This window comes from Saccopteryx bilineata, chromosome 2, assembly GCF_036850765.1.
Source record: "Saccopteryx bilineata isolate mSacBil1 chromosome 2, mSacBil1_pri_phased_curated, whole genome shotgun sequence".
NCBI lineage: Eukaryota > Metazoa > Chordata > Mammalia > Chiroptera > Emballonuridae > Saccopteryx > Saccopteryx bilineata.
In genome coordinates, this window is record NC_089491.1 from 352,087,369 (window position 1) to 352,103,827 (window position 16,459).

The 16,459-nt window shown below is 39.2% G+C and overlaps 1 protein-coding gene across 6 annotated transcripts in view; it reads right to left on the bottom strand.

Moving 5' to 3' along the window:
- The window catches only part of BCAS3 (BCAS3 microtubule associated cell migration factor), a 633,266-nt gene that overhangs the window by 331,325 nt on the left and 285,482 nt on the right, over positions 1–16,459 (bottom strand). For all 6 annotated transcript variants that reach the window (XM_066262741.1, XM_066262742.1, XM_066262738.1 and 3 more), the window contains 3 exons: positions 11,879–12,003; positions 8,336–8,501; positions 7,113–7,213 (listed from right to left, as the gene is read on the bottom strand). In XM_066262741.1, the coding sequence (XP_066118838.1) occupies positions 7,113–7,213; positions 8,336–8,501; positions 11,879–12,003 (392 nt within the window). The remainder of the gene's footprint in view (positions 1–7,112; positions 7,214–8,335; positions 8,502–11,878; positions 12,004–16,459) is intronic.

Here is a 16,459-nt window from a genome sequence, read left to right on the forward strand (position 1 = left end):
CAGTCACCTTTCTACTGTGTATCAAAGCTGTATTTCTGTTGAATGGTCTTTTGTTATTATTTAACAAAGAAAAGTCAGTAAATTTAGGGAGGAACTTCTCATATATTCATGGATTATTTTAGAAAGATGTTCAAAGTCTGACCTCCCTCTAACAAAGTTAACTAATGTCAGCAACTTAAAAATAATACTGCTGCCAAATTACCTGAGAGAAAAGGAAGAAACATTACCTTTCCTTGTGAATACAGCATTCCCAAGTCAATTCAGTAAGCCCTGTTTTTAATTTATATTTTGGCGAGCTCTGAAGCACACTAAAAATAAATAACATTATCTACTTTGGAATCAGGGTTAAAATGCCTATTTTAGAAAAAAGGTAATTATAGAATGTAATTTTTTGAAGGAAAAAAAAAAGAAAAAAGTCGTTAATCTCTACTATAATTTTTTTTTTTTTTTTTTTTACAGAGGCAGAGATAGACAGGGACAGACAGACAGGAACAGAGAGAGAGGAGAAGCATCAATCATCAGTTTCTTGTTGCGCATTGCGACTTCTTAGTTGTTCATTGATTGCTTTCTCACATGTGCCTTGACCGTGGGCCTTCAGCAGACCGAGTAACCCCCTGCTGGAGCCAGGGACCATGGGTCCAAGCTGGTGAGCTCTTTGCTCAAGCCAGATGAGCCCACGCTCAAGCTGGCGACCTCGGGGTCTCGAACCTGGGTCCTTTCGTATCCCAGTCCGACGCTCTATCCACTGCGCCACCACCTGGTCAGGCTATAATATTTTTTTTAATTTAAAATTTTATTTATAAAATTAACTTTAACACAGTGACATTGATCAATAAGAGTAAATAGGTCTCAGGTGAACATTTCTACAGTATTTGAACTGTTCATTATGTTATATACCCATCACCCAAAGTCAAGTTGTTTTCCGTCATCTTTTATTTGTCCCTCTTTACACCCTTTGCACCACCTCCTCCCCTTTGTCTCCCTCCCCTCCCCTCCCCCACATTCCCTTCAGCCTTGGTAAGCATTTCACTTTTATCTATGACCACGAGTCTCAGTTTTATATCCCACATATGTGTGAAATCATACAGTTCTTAGCTTTCTCTGACTTACTTATTTCACCCAGTATAATGTTCTCAAGGTCCATCCTTGTTATCGTATATGGCACTATGTCATCATTTATTATGACTGAGTAGTATTCCATTGTATATACGTACCACATCTCCTTTACCCAATCCTCTATCAAAAGGACACTTTGATTGTTTCCATGTCTTAGTTACTGTGAATAATACTGTGATGAACGTGGTGGTACGTATGTGTTTATGTACCAATGTTTTCAAGTTTTGGGGGTAAATACTTAGTAGAGGGATTGCTGGGTCATATGGTATTTCTATTCTTAGTTTTTTGAGGAACCACCATACTTTCTTCCATAATGGTTGTACTAATTGGCATTTCTCACTAGCAGTGAACAAGGGTTCCTTTTTCTCCACAGCCTCTCCAACACTTGTTATTGCCTATTTTGTTGATAATAGCCAATCTAAGACTTGTGAGGTGGATCTCATTGTTTTTGATTTGCATATCTCAAATAGCTAGTGAAGATGAGCATTTTTTCATATATCTGTTGGCCATTTGTATGTCCTCTTTGGAGACGTGTCTGTTAAAGGTCCTCTCCCCATTTTTGAATTGGATTGTCTGCTTGTTTGATGCTGAGCTTTGTGAGTTCTTTATATATTTTGTATATTAACCCATTATTAGAGCTGTTGTTTGCAAATATCACCACCCATTTAGATGGCTGCCTATTTTTTTTGTTGTCAGTTTCTTTTGCTGTACAGAAGTTTTTTAGTTTGATATATTCCCATTCAGTTATTTTTGCCTTTACTTCCATTGCCTTCGGGGTTGAATTTATGAATTGTTCTCTATGGAAAAGGTCCATGAGCTTAGTATCTGTGTTTTCTAACCCATCCCACCTTTAGTCGGTTCAGAGTATGGATCTTTCAGTCACACCTGCAAGCCCAGCTGGGGATTTTTTGCTGTGTTATAGTTGTTCAATTTGTTGAACTTTCAAGGAGAGAGATCAGGAGTATTTCTCAATGCCACCACTACTCTGATGTCATCACTCTGCTATAATCTTTTTTATAAAATATTCCCAAGATTACTCATGACTGAGGCAAAACATTTTTTGATAATAAAGTCTCAACTTTACCTTTGCAGAGCTATAGAGCAAGACTAGATTACTGTCTTACATTCACCTTGCACCTATAAATTAATCATTCTACTCAAACCATATGAATTTGCTGATATTTGAGTTTTGAAAAACTTATGCAAAGTGGCAATTCCTATGGCTCAACCTAATAACAAAGGGCCCTCTCTGCCTCCACGGGGATTTCTGTAAGGAGCATTCTACTACAATTCAATGGCACACCAAAATTCCTCAATTTTATACTATTCCATTCATTTAATATAGGTAGAAACTGTGATTTTGGCATTCTTACTTATTTCACTTGGAATTTAGGTAAGAAGTATTTAGTGTTTCAGGTAGGTCAAGTGTCCCTTTCCTCCGCCACCAGTCATCCTTTCGCCACATTAGCAGAACTCTGTGTATCAACTAGCAGTGTATCTATTATGATTACAGGGCTGGATGGGAGTGGGGAATCCTTGCTAAATATCCTGCTCTCCTAATCCCTTCTCCCTGAAACAAAGTCTCCGTCCCATTTCCATTTCCATCAGTCTTTGTCTACTATTATAATTTCCAGAGTTTGCACAAGTCCTTTTCACGTGACCCACAGATTCAAATACAACCAAAGAAAATACTTGCTACTTTTGTGAAGTATGTGTTAGGGTTTTCCTGCAAATGGTTATATTTGAAAAAACTTTGAATAATGTATTTATCAATAGTCTTTAAATTAGGAAATAAGAGGTGATTTTTAAAATGGTTAAGTAAAACAAAAACTGGCATCAGATATAGTATACTTATGTTTCAAGTGGTTATATTGCTTCAAATGGCTTCAGTAAGGACCATTAGAGAGAAACCAAGAAGGTAATAAGAAAGTCTTCTTATGAGGCTGTAATTTGCAGAAAGGGCTCAACAGATGGGCAGGTAAAGGCATTCTCTCTAAATTGGCTCCTGCATTGTTTTTATTGCTTACATTTCAGGCTTTTACTCCTCTGACACAGACACCCCTACTTTGCATACTGAATTGCTTCAATCACATAATATACCAACATGTTCAGGACTCTCAATCAAATAGGCTTTCTTTTTATTTATTTATTTATTATTTTTATTTTTTTATTTTTAGAGAGGAAAGAGAGAGACAGAGAGAGAGAGAAGGGGGAGGAGCTGGAAGCATCAACTCCCATATGTGCCTTGACCAGGCAAGCCCAGGGCTTCAAACCGGCGACCTCAGCATTTCCAGGTCGACACTTTATCCACTGTGCCACCACAGGTCAGGCTTTTTTTTTTTTTTTTTGCATTTTTCCAAAGCTGGAAACGGGGAGGCAGTCAGACAGACTCCTGCATGAGCCCCACCAGGATCACCCGGCATGCCCACCAGGGGGCGATGCTCTGCCCCTCTGGGGCGTTGCTCTGTTGCAGCCAGAGCCATCTTAGTGCCTGAGGCAGAGGCCACAGAGCTATCCTCAGTGCCTGGGCCATCTTTGCTCCAATGGGGAGCCTCGGCTGCAGGAGGAGAAGAGAGAGACAGAGAGGAAGAAGAGGGGGAGGGGTGGAGGAGCAGATGGGCGCTTCTCCTGTGTGCCCTGGCCAGGAATCGAACCCGGGACTCCTGCACGCCAGGCCGACACTCTACCACTGAGCCAACTGGCCAGGGCCAAATAGGCTTTCTTTATGTAAGAAAAGGTGACTTCAAAATCCATACAAACACTGTGTCTCTACTCCCAATGTAAAGAAGTGGTATAATAATTATTACAAAATTACCTGTCTCTCAGGTATTCTTTTGACCTATTAAATTATATCTGTAGTAACATTTCACAAGATAAGAAAAAGCATACTAATTACGGTTTATCACTTGGATAACAGATATTACAACATGGTAAAAATCAAGTAGCCAGAACATGTATTCCAATATTAAGGCTCTGGAGTCTATTATTTGAAAATATGCATGTTTGAGATAAGAAACAAAGGTACAGATGAAACCTAAATGCATATACTTTTTTATAGGTTTTAAAGGTCTTTAGCATCACTTCATTGACCACACCAACACCTTTCAACAGCAAGTATTATTATTATTATTAATTTATTTATTTTTTTTTGTATTTTTCTGAAGCTGGAAACGGGGAGAGACAGTCAGACAGACTCCCGCATGTGCCCGACCGGGATTCACCCGGCACGCCCACCAGGGGTGATGCTCTGCCCACCAGGGGGCGATGCTCTGCCCCTCCGGGGCATCGCTCTGCTGCGACCAGAGCCACTCTAGCGCCTGGGGCAGAGGCCAAGGAGCCATCCCCAGCGCCCGGGCCATCTTTGCTCCAATGGAGCCTTGGCTGCAGGAGGGGAAGAGAGAGACAGAGAGGAAGGAGGGGGGTGGGGGTGGAGAAGCAAATGGGCGCTTCTCCTATGTGCCCTGGCCGGGAATCGAACCCGGGTCCCCCGCACACCAAGCCGACGCTCTACCGCTGAGCCAACCGGCCAGGGCCCGCAAGTATTATTATTGATATTTTATATTTATCTAGTCATTGAGAAATGGTTTGGAACTAGAACCCCAGGCCTTTTCATCCATATCCCATTGCTAGTCCACCTGACATTCAAAAGGTCCAACATAAAATGCATTCTACTACATATTTTAATTAGAAACCATGGAATAATCAGGGACTACATTCTTTCAAATTATCTCTAATTCCTTTCTGTTCCACTCTGCACTGTCTCCCAGATTTGCCCTGTCTTGTCTTCCCTGTAACACAGCCTTAATGAAAGCCCTCTCATCTGCTCCAGGATCGCCCAGCCTCCTCTCCCCTCCTCTGAACCTCCTGTAATAAAACTGTCAGAGTGATCTTTCTAAAATGCAATTCTGATGGTGTCACTCCAATGCCTGAAAACAGCTGACGGCTTGCTACTGCCTACAGAGGTGGTTCTTAAATCATGCACCTGGGGATTTTTGTAGGTCTAAGAATTGGACAAAAGTGTTTAGAGCTACTAAGATCAAGTAATACCAAGCAGGTTAATTTGCTGGAACAAAACAATTAAGAGATAAAGACAGTTGCGTTTGTTTTTTGCCTATATCTTTTTCTCACTTATTTGAGACTTGCTGTTTGCCTACGGAACAGGCCTATCAAAATAACAAAGAAACCGGTATTAATTCTGAAAGAGCCAACGATACTTAACAATTATTTTCACCTATGATGAGAGATAGAAGAAAATGTTCTCATTATTTTAATTAGATATTACAATAAATATCATGATTTTTTTTCTGATTCATATGGTAGAGTTAAATATATGCTTAGATAACCTAGGACCTAAGAACTTTTATGTATCCTGCTTTTGAACCAGGATATCACTTATATACTACTCCACTCTGTAAAGGTTCTGGCAACTGAAGTCATTGCTCTCCTAAGTCGATGTATGTCCCAGCTCTTCACTGATGCACCCTTCTCGCTTTATTTTACTTTTTCATTAAATGCCTATCTCCTGAAATATTAACTTCATTGAGGACAGAAGCAACATACTACTCACATTTAAATCACAAATGCTTGACAGATAGATATCACTCAATAAATACCTACTGGAAAAATCAGTGAGTTCAATTATAAAAGAGAGCGAGACCACTAACTGTTATAACTATAGAGTCTCATAACTTTAAAGCAAGGTCAAATAATTTTCTCTCTTTTAAGTGTAATATATAACACATGATAAACACAAAAGGAAATAATTTTAGAAATATTTTACTTCATGCTGTATAAACACAAGCAAGCAAGAGAATATAAGTTCAAAACAGCAAAATTCCATTAAAAACATGCCACTGAGCCCAGGCTGGTTGGCTCAGCAGTAGAGTGTTGGCCCAGTGTGTGGAAGTCCCAGGTTCAATTCCCAGTCAGGGCACACAGGAGAAGCGTCCATCTGCTTCTCCATCCCTCCCCCTCTCCTTCCTCTCTATCTCTTTCTTCCCCTCCCACAGCCAAGGCTCCATTGGAGCAAAGTTGGGCCAGGTGCTGAGGATGGCTCCATGCCTCTGCCTCAGGTGCTAGAATGGCTCTGGCTGCAATGGAGCAACGTCCCAGATGGACAGAGCATCACCCCCCGATGGGCATCCCAGTCGGGCGCATGCGGGAGTCTGTCTGACTGCCTCCCCGCTTCTAACTTCGGAAAAAAAACAAAACACCACCACCACCATATCACTGTTGATTTTTAGAAAGTTTCTTAAAAACATGCACTGCTCAGAGCCATAAAGTTAAATTAAGGATCCAGTTAATTCTACAAAATTAAAATATAATTGTAAAGAATTTTTAATTCTGTGAATATTAACTGGATAATAAATATTAAATTGTCTTTTCATGCATTCCCTATAAACAAAGCAGTTTCTAGCTCAATGTACATTTTCTCCTTAAGTAAAAAAAGAACCCGGATCAGTCTCTACAAATATAAGGGCTTAGAAAGTAAGTAAATGTACTTACTTACTTAGAAAGTAAGTAAATGAAAGTAAATGTACAAAAACCCAATGGAGTTGCAATCATTACTTCATTATTACAAGTAAAATTCTACAAAAGAAAAAAACCTGCTGATACAGTTTCCACAGTGCAAAGTGCTTCATTTTTTTCATGCCAGAAACAGATACCAAGTTTTATGAAAGTTTATTATATCCTAGTATCCTTTTCTTTTCTTTTTTTTTTTTTTTTTAAACTTCTGAGCACACCCTATCAATTTACATCATGGCAGGGCTATATCTCATGGCCAGGTAATGAGAACAGCCAGAGGCATACCCAATGTGTGCTAAGTCTTATGGTTTATGTTTGTAGTAAATATCCACAATATTTTCCTCCATTTGATTGTTTATGGCCTAGGGACGATGGACCCTGTGGTAATACGCATGGCTGCATTAAAAGTCAGCATGTTAAGATGAAATCTCAAAACACTATATGGAAGGAGAGAAATAAGAACTACTCACGGCCAGCAAGAAGGAACTGATAATACTGTACAGCATCTGCAGCGAGGAGCAGAGGGTGGTTTGCATTAAATGGTGGCTGCAATTCATTCCACTGAGGAGTTCTAAGGAAACAGCAGAATATTAATATTTAAGTTTAATAGATGAGATGTAAATCACCATCACTGTCACCACTTACAGACATTGATATAAACTCACACTATCTTTGTAATCATTAAAATGAACTTGTTGGAGTGCTGAAACCTGAAACACAAGGCCATCTGCTCAGAAAGAATAAAAAGGTGGCAGTGACTCATACAAATCACACAGAGCCAATATTGGTTTAAAGCAGAAGACCCTCCAACAAGACAGATAAGACATTCAAGACACTGGGCAGAGCAGAAGTGTGAAATTTTAAAGGTCACAACTAAAGAATTCTAATTTTACCTAATTTCTGACAATTGTTAGAGCTCTCTATTCTCAGGACATGTGTGTATTTTCACACAGAATAAAGCAGGTAAAAATGGTTGGGAAAAAACACAGTTATGCTAATAATTGACTTATAGATCTAATTAGCATCTGAGTTCTAAAATAAGCCACTTATTTCAACAATGATGGTGTAGTAATTTTAATTTGATCTGATTATTCATGAATAGCTTGATAAATACAATATTGATCAGATCGATCTAGTGCAGCAAAGTAGTAGTAAAGAACACTGGAGCCTTCAAAAATCAATATAAGAATATTTTTAAATGTCAAAAGAAAAGGGATTGTTTTCATATCCATTTTTGTCTATTTCCTTCCATGCATGCCAGGACCAATTTTTTCTGTCACTCCTGTTCCATTGTAAACTAGACTGAACAGGTTCTAATCTAGATTTCATGAAGTACACACTCTATAATGCTATTTATACAAACTTTTAGAAATCATAAAGTAATCTATAGTGTTAGACGGCCCATCAGTGGCTGCCTAGGGCTCTGCAGGTAAAGTACGGATAAGGAGGTGCAGAAGGGAGTGATTAAAAAGAGGTACTACACAACATTTACAGGTGATGGATATATTTATAATAGGAATTATGGTGATGGTTTCCAAGCTATATACCAATGTCAAATCTTATTAACTTGTATCCTTTTAATATTGTATACCTAAATAAAGCTGTTAAGAAAAAAATGAATGTTATACATTAACTCTAATTGAAAAAAAAAATTGTTTTAAACAAAGAAACAAACAAAAAAAGGAGGTACTACCTAACCAGAGTCCAGCTGGCTCGAGGGGATGTCATCATTTCCAGTGGGGTGTCATCGCTGATCTTGGGGGCAGTGCTAAGTGGTCGTGGCTCCATCATGTGCTCCACTAAGGTCCCATAGCAGCTAATGATGTAGAGAGATTCAACTACAACTTGTTTACACTGATCTACAAAGAGAAAGACAGAACCTGGATGTTTGACAATCACATAAAAGGAGCAAAGCCTAATTTTTGAAAGTTATTGACATTTTAGTCTGTTTCTAAGGCTGCTGAGAGAAAATAAGAAGGCAAGGTTTTTTTCTCATGGTGTCCGCTCTTTGCCTAAAGGTTGCCTCTTATTAAGTATAAACTAATGGATTTAAAAATCTCTATGCTGTCAAAATATTTTTTAGCCCTGGCCAGTTGGCTCAGTGGTAGAGTGTCGGCCTGGTGTGCAGGTGTCCCGGGTTTGATTTCCGGCCAGGGCACACAGGAGAAGCACCCATCTGCTCCTCCACCCCTCTCCCTCTCCTTCCTCTCTCTCTCTTCCCCTCCCGCAGCCGATGCTCCATTGGAGCAATGTTGGCCCAGGCACTGAGGATGGCTCTGTGGCCTCTGCCTCAGGCGCTAGAGTGGCTCTGGTTGGAACAGAGCGACGCCCCAGATGGGCAGAGCATCGCCCCCTGGTGGGCATGCCAGGTGGATCCCAGTCGGGCACATGCGGGAGTGACTGCCTCCCTGTTTCCAACTTCAGAAAGATAAAAAAAATAAAAAAAAATAAAAAATGAAAAAAAAATTTTTTTAAATCTTAAGCTATATGTATTTCAAGAATGATAGAAATATACCGTATTTTTCGCTCCATAATACGCACCTGACCAAAAGATACACATAGGGTTTTAAGAGGGAAAATAAGAAAAAAAATATTCTGAACCAAATGGTGTGTTAAAATATTTAATAAAATACCATATTTTTTGCTCCATAAGACGCAGCGGCGATATCCCCTCCACTTTTGGGGGAAAATGTGTGTCTTGTGGAGCGAAAAACACGGTACTCAAATTTCTAACACAGTGAAACAGTATTTTTCAGTGTTTTGTGTTTGTCTGCAACATTTGTCCTGTATTATGAAGAATGATTACTGAAATCGGGGGAACAAGGAAGGACTGATAGAAAAGGAACACTGTACAGATGGAGATTTAGTTACACCGGATGTACCAGCTCAAGTGCGTGAGAGGTTTTTTTGTATACCTAGATCAGCCCAACTTCTATTCTGCTTTCTCTCAGCAAACTTTCCCTTTAAAACTTCTGGATTCAAACAAACAAACAAATGAAAAGCACACACATCCTCTTGCCCCTCAAATCTTCTTCCTTCTTTTCTCTCAATGGAATCACTGGCCCCCATGGTAAATGAAGACCAGTCATACTTTGAGGTCAGGTGCTGAATATGGATCTAATCAAATGACTTTATAAGGAGTACACATGTCCTCGGTACCGAAACAGGTTTAGTCCTCTATCTCGGGTTTTCCAGTAAACCTAGGAGCATATAAAATCACTCATGAATGCTGGGTGGGTCACCTTATCGCCATGCCAGAGGAATTAATTACAGCTGATTTGAGAAAATGGCTAATGACCAGTCAGTGGGACATAAAGGAGTAGCAAGTTAAAAGGGTAATTAGAACAGAAGGGAAAAGCATTTGAAATCGAGCTTCACAGAGGGTTTTAACTAGCAACAAAAAGTCATTTCGATAGCATCAGTAAAGCCAAGCCGGTAACAAAAAAATAAAGATGGGATAAGCAAATGGAAGGCTTGCATACTGTGCTGTATCCTCTCCCACTGAGGTAAGGAACCTGCTGTGCCTGAGATCCTATTTCCAAGGAAAGGGTCACTGAAAGGCGATAACGAGGGAACGAGCTGATGTCTGCTGCCAGCATTAAGCGTAAAGGAGAGCCATTTTGCCAAGAACAATACAGCCCCTGAACTCTTCAAAGAAGTGCCTGGCTAACAACGCAGTTTGTGACCTACTTTAATAGTACTAAAATAAGGAGGAAATCTTATTCCAAACTAAACACGTGGTCCATGAATGTAGGCATTCTCTTCTACACAAAATCAATAAGCAATCAAACACTAAACAGTAATTATATAAACATTTTAGGTATTATCCTGATGATCAAAAAAAGGAGATTTAAAAAAAAAACTATATAAATTCAAAGGAGCAATGGTTACCATAAAAGATGACCCTTGGCCCTGGCCAGTTGGCTCAGTGGTAGAGCGTTGGCCTGGCGTGCAGAAGTCCTGGGTTCGATTCCCAGCCAGGGCACACAGGAGAAGCGCTCATCTGCTTCTCCACCCCTCCCCCTCTCCTTCCTCTCTGTCTCTCTCTTCCCCTCCCACAGCGAGGCTCCACTGGAGCAAAGATGGCCCGGGCGCTGGGGATGGCTCCTTGGCCTCTGCCCCAGGCGCTAGAGTGGCTCTGGTCACAACAGAGCGACGCCCCGGAGGTGCAGAGCGTTGCCCCCTGGTGGGCAGAGTGTCATCCCCTGGTGGGCGTGACGGGTGGATCCCGGTTGGGCGCATGCGGGAGTCTGTCTGACTGTCTCTCCCCGTTTCCAGCTTCAGAAAAATACAAAAAGGAAAAAAAAAAAAAGATGACCCTTATTTCTGAGTGGCACCCTGTTTATATCTTTTAATTTATAACATGGAAAAGTTGTTGAATTTTTTATTTTATTTTAAATTATTTTCATTTATTAATTGAGTTGAGAGAAAAACATTGATTTGTTGCTCTACTCATTTATGCATTCATTGGTTGATTCTTGTACATGCCCTGACCAGGGACTGAACCCACAACAACTTTGACATATCGGAACAACACTCCAACCAACTGAGCTTCCTGGCCAGGGCTATTGCTGAATTTTTTAAAGTCAAGATTTAACATTAGAAAACCAGGTTTCAAACTCTGATAAAATCACTTACTACTAGTGCTTTTAGCTAAGATATTTAATTCACTAATCTCAAGTATTTTATGTCTAAAATAGAGATACGGTTTTCCTCTCCACACCTCAGAGAAGGTGTGAAATTAGCTTGTCAAAAATGTCAAAGCTACTGCCCTGCCTGGGTGACTCAGCAGACAAGAGCATCATTCCTGCCACAGGTCACAGGTTCCATCCAAGGTCAGGGCATATACTAGAAGCAACTAATGAGTGCACAACTAAATGGAACAACTAAGTGGAACAATGAGTTGATGCTTCTCTCTCTCTCAAATCAATGGAAAAAAATTTTAAATGTAAAAGATACATATAATGCTATGGGATTGACTGCATCAAAAACACATGTAAATTGTCAACAAACCAAAACAAAAAAACTCAATAGGCAATTTATTTAATGTTTAAAGTGAGAGGATAGCCTTTCTTCTTGATTAGGCTTGAGTCATTGAGGAGAGACATGCTTATTGAATAGAAAAACTGGTTTTTAAAATATTGGGTTTAACATTATTCAAGGAGAACAGCTATGAATTTTCCACAAGAAACATATATTACAAATGGCCAGTTTAATCTTTAGTAAAAATACGCACCCTTTTCTCTTTTCAGACCTGCATTATTTGCAAACCATGATCTGGATGTCCCAAATGTTGCAGCCACGCAAAATTCTCCGCCCATCGACTTGCTGGGTGAAATTTGTGGAGGTGGTTTAACTTTGCTTAAAAATAAAATGATATGAAAAAATTACCATAATGAACTCACAGTATTGAGATGACAGATTTTCCTTAAAATTCTCCCCTAAATATTCAAACCCTCCAGTGTGCACATGCATTTTTCTTAACACCTGGTAGTGTGAGGCTGTGTTACACAGTAAAAGTCAACTTAAAGTTCCAGAGCATTATCAGAAGAGCAACTTATAAGACCAACATATATTAACTTCTTTTCGGAATATGTGCTGGCAAAATCCAAGTCACTTCTTTTCACAGGGATAACAATTCCCCGGAGATTTCAAAGTGGAACAACAGAACCAGCACTAATATCTCATGATAATAAAATAGTTTACCACTTCATTTTGCTATATAAGATTTGGGATTGACAATTCAGATAAATGGAGACAGCATGAACGAAAATAATGAGGTGAGACAGGATGAAACCCTGAAAATGCTCTCCACTACAGCACCATGCAGTCGGACAACGGGTGGGGATCTAATGATGTAATGCGAAATGTCTGTGCCTTCTTTTGTTGTTCTGTTTTTCATATGTTTGAGGACACAGTTAAGTAATTGCTGCTACTTCACATAACTACCATTAAAAACACTCGCTTTCCTCTTTGTTTTCCCCAAATCGGTTTTTATACCAACTTCTAATACCAACCTTTCATCTTCTTTCAAATCCTGTATTTCCTTTCTCTTCTGATTTGTCAAAGGCTTCCCCAAAGCTCATTAGCAATTCTGCCAACCACGTTAGATCAAGGATGGTATTGTTTTCTCTAATTCATAGGCCAGAAAATAGCCTGACTTGTACATTGGTTAAGATCACAGCCCAGTTGGGGCACAAGAATAACAGAGCTCCAATGTCAAGTAACATTATTTCTACCTTGTTTTGCTCACTATCCTTTATCTCTTTATCTTTTAATAAAGTATGGTTGGATGGAGAAAGATTGGTTTTTAGAGTCAGAAAGAAACCTGAATCTGAATCTCAACACTACTACTTTATTACCTGTGTGACTTTTGGTTATGTTATTTAACCTTTCAGGGCTCAGACTACTAGTATGTAAAATAAAAACGGTAATGTCTACCACATGGGGTTAATTTAAGGATTAATATATTTGTTCTCAAAGTGTGGTTCCTGGTAAGCAGTTTCACCTTGTAACTATTTTATTTCATTTTATTTTACTTTAGAGGTGGGGGGAGGAAGAAGGGAGAGAGAGAAAGAGACACTGCTTTGCTTTTCCACTTATTTGGGCATTCCTTGATCGACTCTTGTACAAGCCCTCACCTGATAGCAAACTTGCAACCTAAGCATATTGGGATGATGCTCTAATCACCTGAGCTACTAGGCCAGGGGCCACTTCGGAACTACTTCACATGCAAATATTCACCATGCCAAAGCTCAGACTGACTGACTCAGAAAATTCTGAGGGTGGGGTCTAACAATTTGTGGTCTTTTAAGGAGCCCTCCAGGACATTCCAATGCATGGCCTAGGTCTAAGAGACACAGAATTAGGTAAAGAGCATAAAATCTAAGGGTGGCATTTCCCCAGCAGTGTTCTCTCTCCCTTCGATAGCACACCTAATTTTTAAAAATTAGACCTTGCTTCAGTAATCTCAGTTTATAGGTCCTCATGACACCTGAAACAGTCTCTCATATACTTTACTTTCTAAGCCTTCTGTTTTGACATCTTCCTGCTAGGGAAAGCAAAAAGTCTGGATCAGAGGCCACTGGGATTGGTCCTGTTGGACTCTCCCTTGCTACCAAATCCATGGTAATGCACATTGCCATATATGGAAAGGTCTTTTCTTTCCATCAATAAAAATCTTTTAAGCACTTCATATTATTCTCCATAAAGATCACATCTAATACCAGTCATAGTCTGACTTCCACTGACAAGTATCAAAGACAGTTTTAAAAAAAGTTTCTGTTAGGCCTGACCAGGTGGTGGCGCAGTAAAGAGGGCATTGGACTGGGATGCAGAGGACCCAAGTTCAAAACCCTGAGGTCTCCCGATTGAGTGTGGGCTCATCCAGCTTGCGCGTGGGCTCATCGGGCTGAAGCGCAGGCTTACCAGTTTGAGCGCAGGGTGGCTGGCTTGAGCATGGGATCATAAACATGCCCCCATGGTCGCTGACTTGAGCAAGGGGTCACTCGCCCTGCTCTAGCCCCCTGGTCAAGGCACATATGAGGAAGCAATCAATGAACAACTAAGGAGCTGCAACGAAGAATTGATGCTTCTCATATCTCTCCCAGTCTGTCTCTATCCCTCTCTCTATCTCTCTCTCTGTCTCACATACACACAAAAGAAGTTTCTGCTATGAAACGAATCTGGTTTTACAAACAGTTTCATTTCCTTCTTGTTGTATCTGACACAAGTGCAGTAACCTTTGCATATCTGCAATAACCTGCCAACAGAAGAGTCCCCTCCACCTGCACAACATGCACGTGTCCAGAGAACTGGCATCAGAATTATGCCTTCTGGACACAATGCTCTATGTTGTACTAGACTAGAATGTAAACTATCCTTCAGAGCCTTTATTTCTGTCACTGAACTTCCTATAACTAGCATCTTTTAAGTTCTATGGGTCATTTTTAACCCTTAAGAGTTTGGGAAGGTTGGAGAGAGGGAGAGAAAAAAACACATATGCAGAATTTTTTGAAAGGTGCTTCCAATTGCGTAACTATAGTTTTACTAGAATCCCCGTCAGGAATCAACATGACTACAGTGTACACAAATAAGCTTCACAAGACAGAATTCAAAACTCTTTGCAAACTACTGAATATTATTTTTGCTTTTTAAATCATGCAACAAGATAGAAAACAAGTGAGCATGACATTTCTTAAGAGAGACTATGGTGGATCTACAGTATGCATCTTACACAGACTTAAAAATAGTCGCTACTTGGGCCGAACAGCAACCTTTATACCGTAACAAGAGCAGAAATATGATAAGACACCAGTTTACTCTTTGGTCATGCAAAAAATACTCTATAGTTATTAGCTTACAGTCTAGTCAGCCAATGTCAAAAGCTAAAATCCCTCACAAATCTTTAGTGTTGTATGTAACTTGGCTTCTGAACACACAACAAAAAAACATCAACAACAGTAATCATTTTACACAAACTCATTATCTCCTGCAGAGAATAAGTAATTTATCGTAAAATATGCTTAAAATTATGTAATGATCATTTTTATCCCTATACTTCATTATTTCTTCTTTTTCCTCAGATAGGGCCTTAATAAATCACATTAGTAAAAAAGTTTATTAGAAGTGTTTAATAAGTACTAAAAGGAGTTTTTATCTCTGAAAATAACTTGCTACTTCATACATGACATAGTACTACATGTTAGGTATGAAGTGTATTTGATAAACATTCATAATAAGTTATTTTTATTAATCTACATTTGGAATGACTATGACATTTAAGCAAAACAGAACACCAAGATATGTGTGTATATATAAAACTTCCAGAAAAATAGAGAAATAATTTAAAATTTACTATTAATAAACTGTTTTCTATGTCATATGCCCAAATGGAGAAATTTAACGCTGACTCAATTTACCCTTTATCCTAAATTTTAAAAAGACCAAAACGAGGAAGGTGGGGTGCAAGTAGAATTAAACTTTTCCACAATGCCCCAGAATATTCTATTGCAAAATAACTTTTTGTTAGCAGAAAGATAAAACACTGAAAAATGATACACAAGTGCAAGATAAAAAAGTAAAAAGAGCTAGCCTTGTAAACCGTGTTCACCTGTAGACCGGTGGCCCAACCAATTAGGAAAGCATTCCAGTGCTAGCCTTTTCTTTTTTCTTTCTTCCTCTCAACATCTCCCTTTATCCTGTGAAAGGGACTTCATAAATCCCATCACAAACACTTGCAGTTTTAAAAAGAATACCTATGGATGTTTGGAGGCTTTCTCTCATTTATTTGTTAACTTATTTAATTAATATGACATAAAAAATAAAATTTCAATGTCATGGGTGTCCAGAAATCCAACTGTGCTGATTACAGTTATAAACGAGAACAAGCACACTGATAGTGTTGATGGACTCCTTTCTCCTGAGAACCATGCACTTTACCCCCCCCTGGAGCCCTTTATAAATGACCTCACATTCAAAAATAAAAAGAAATATTTGGCTTAGCTGTGAGCAAAACATAAAAGAAAAATGGAATGAATTCAACTTTTACCATATCAGACAAAATAATGATTGTACCACACTGGATTTACTACACTTGACACAAGATAACAACATAATCAAAAGTAAAAGAAGCATACAAAGAAACAAAACAAATAAGGTGCTAAATTACAACCCGGAAAACAAACACTTTTTTGTCATTTCTTCTGGGCGACTTAACCATCCAGCCACAGTATGAGAGTTGTTTTTAGTACTATCAGGAGTTCTGGGGACATTAACTAACATTAGACATCTTTAAAACTATTTACAAGGACTACTG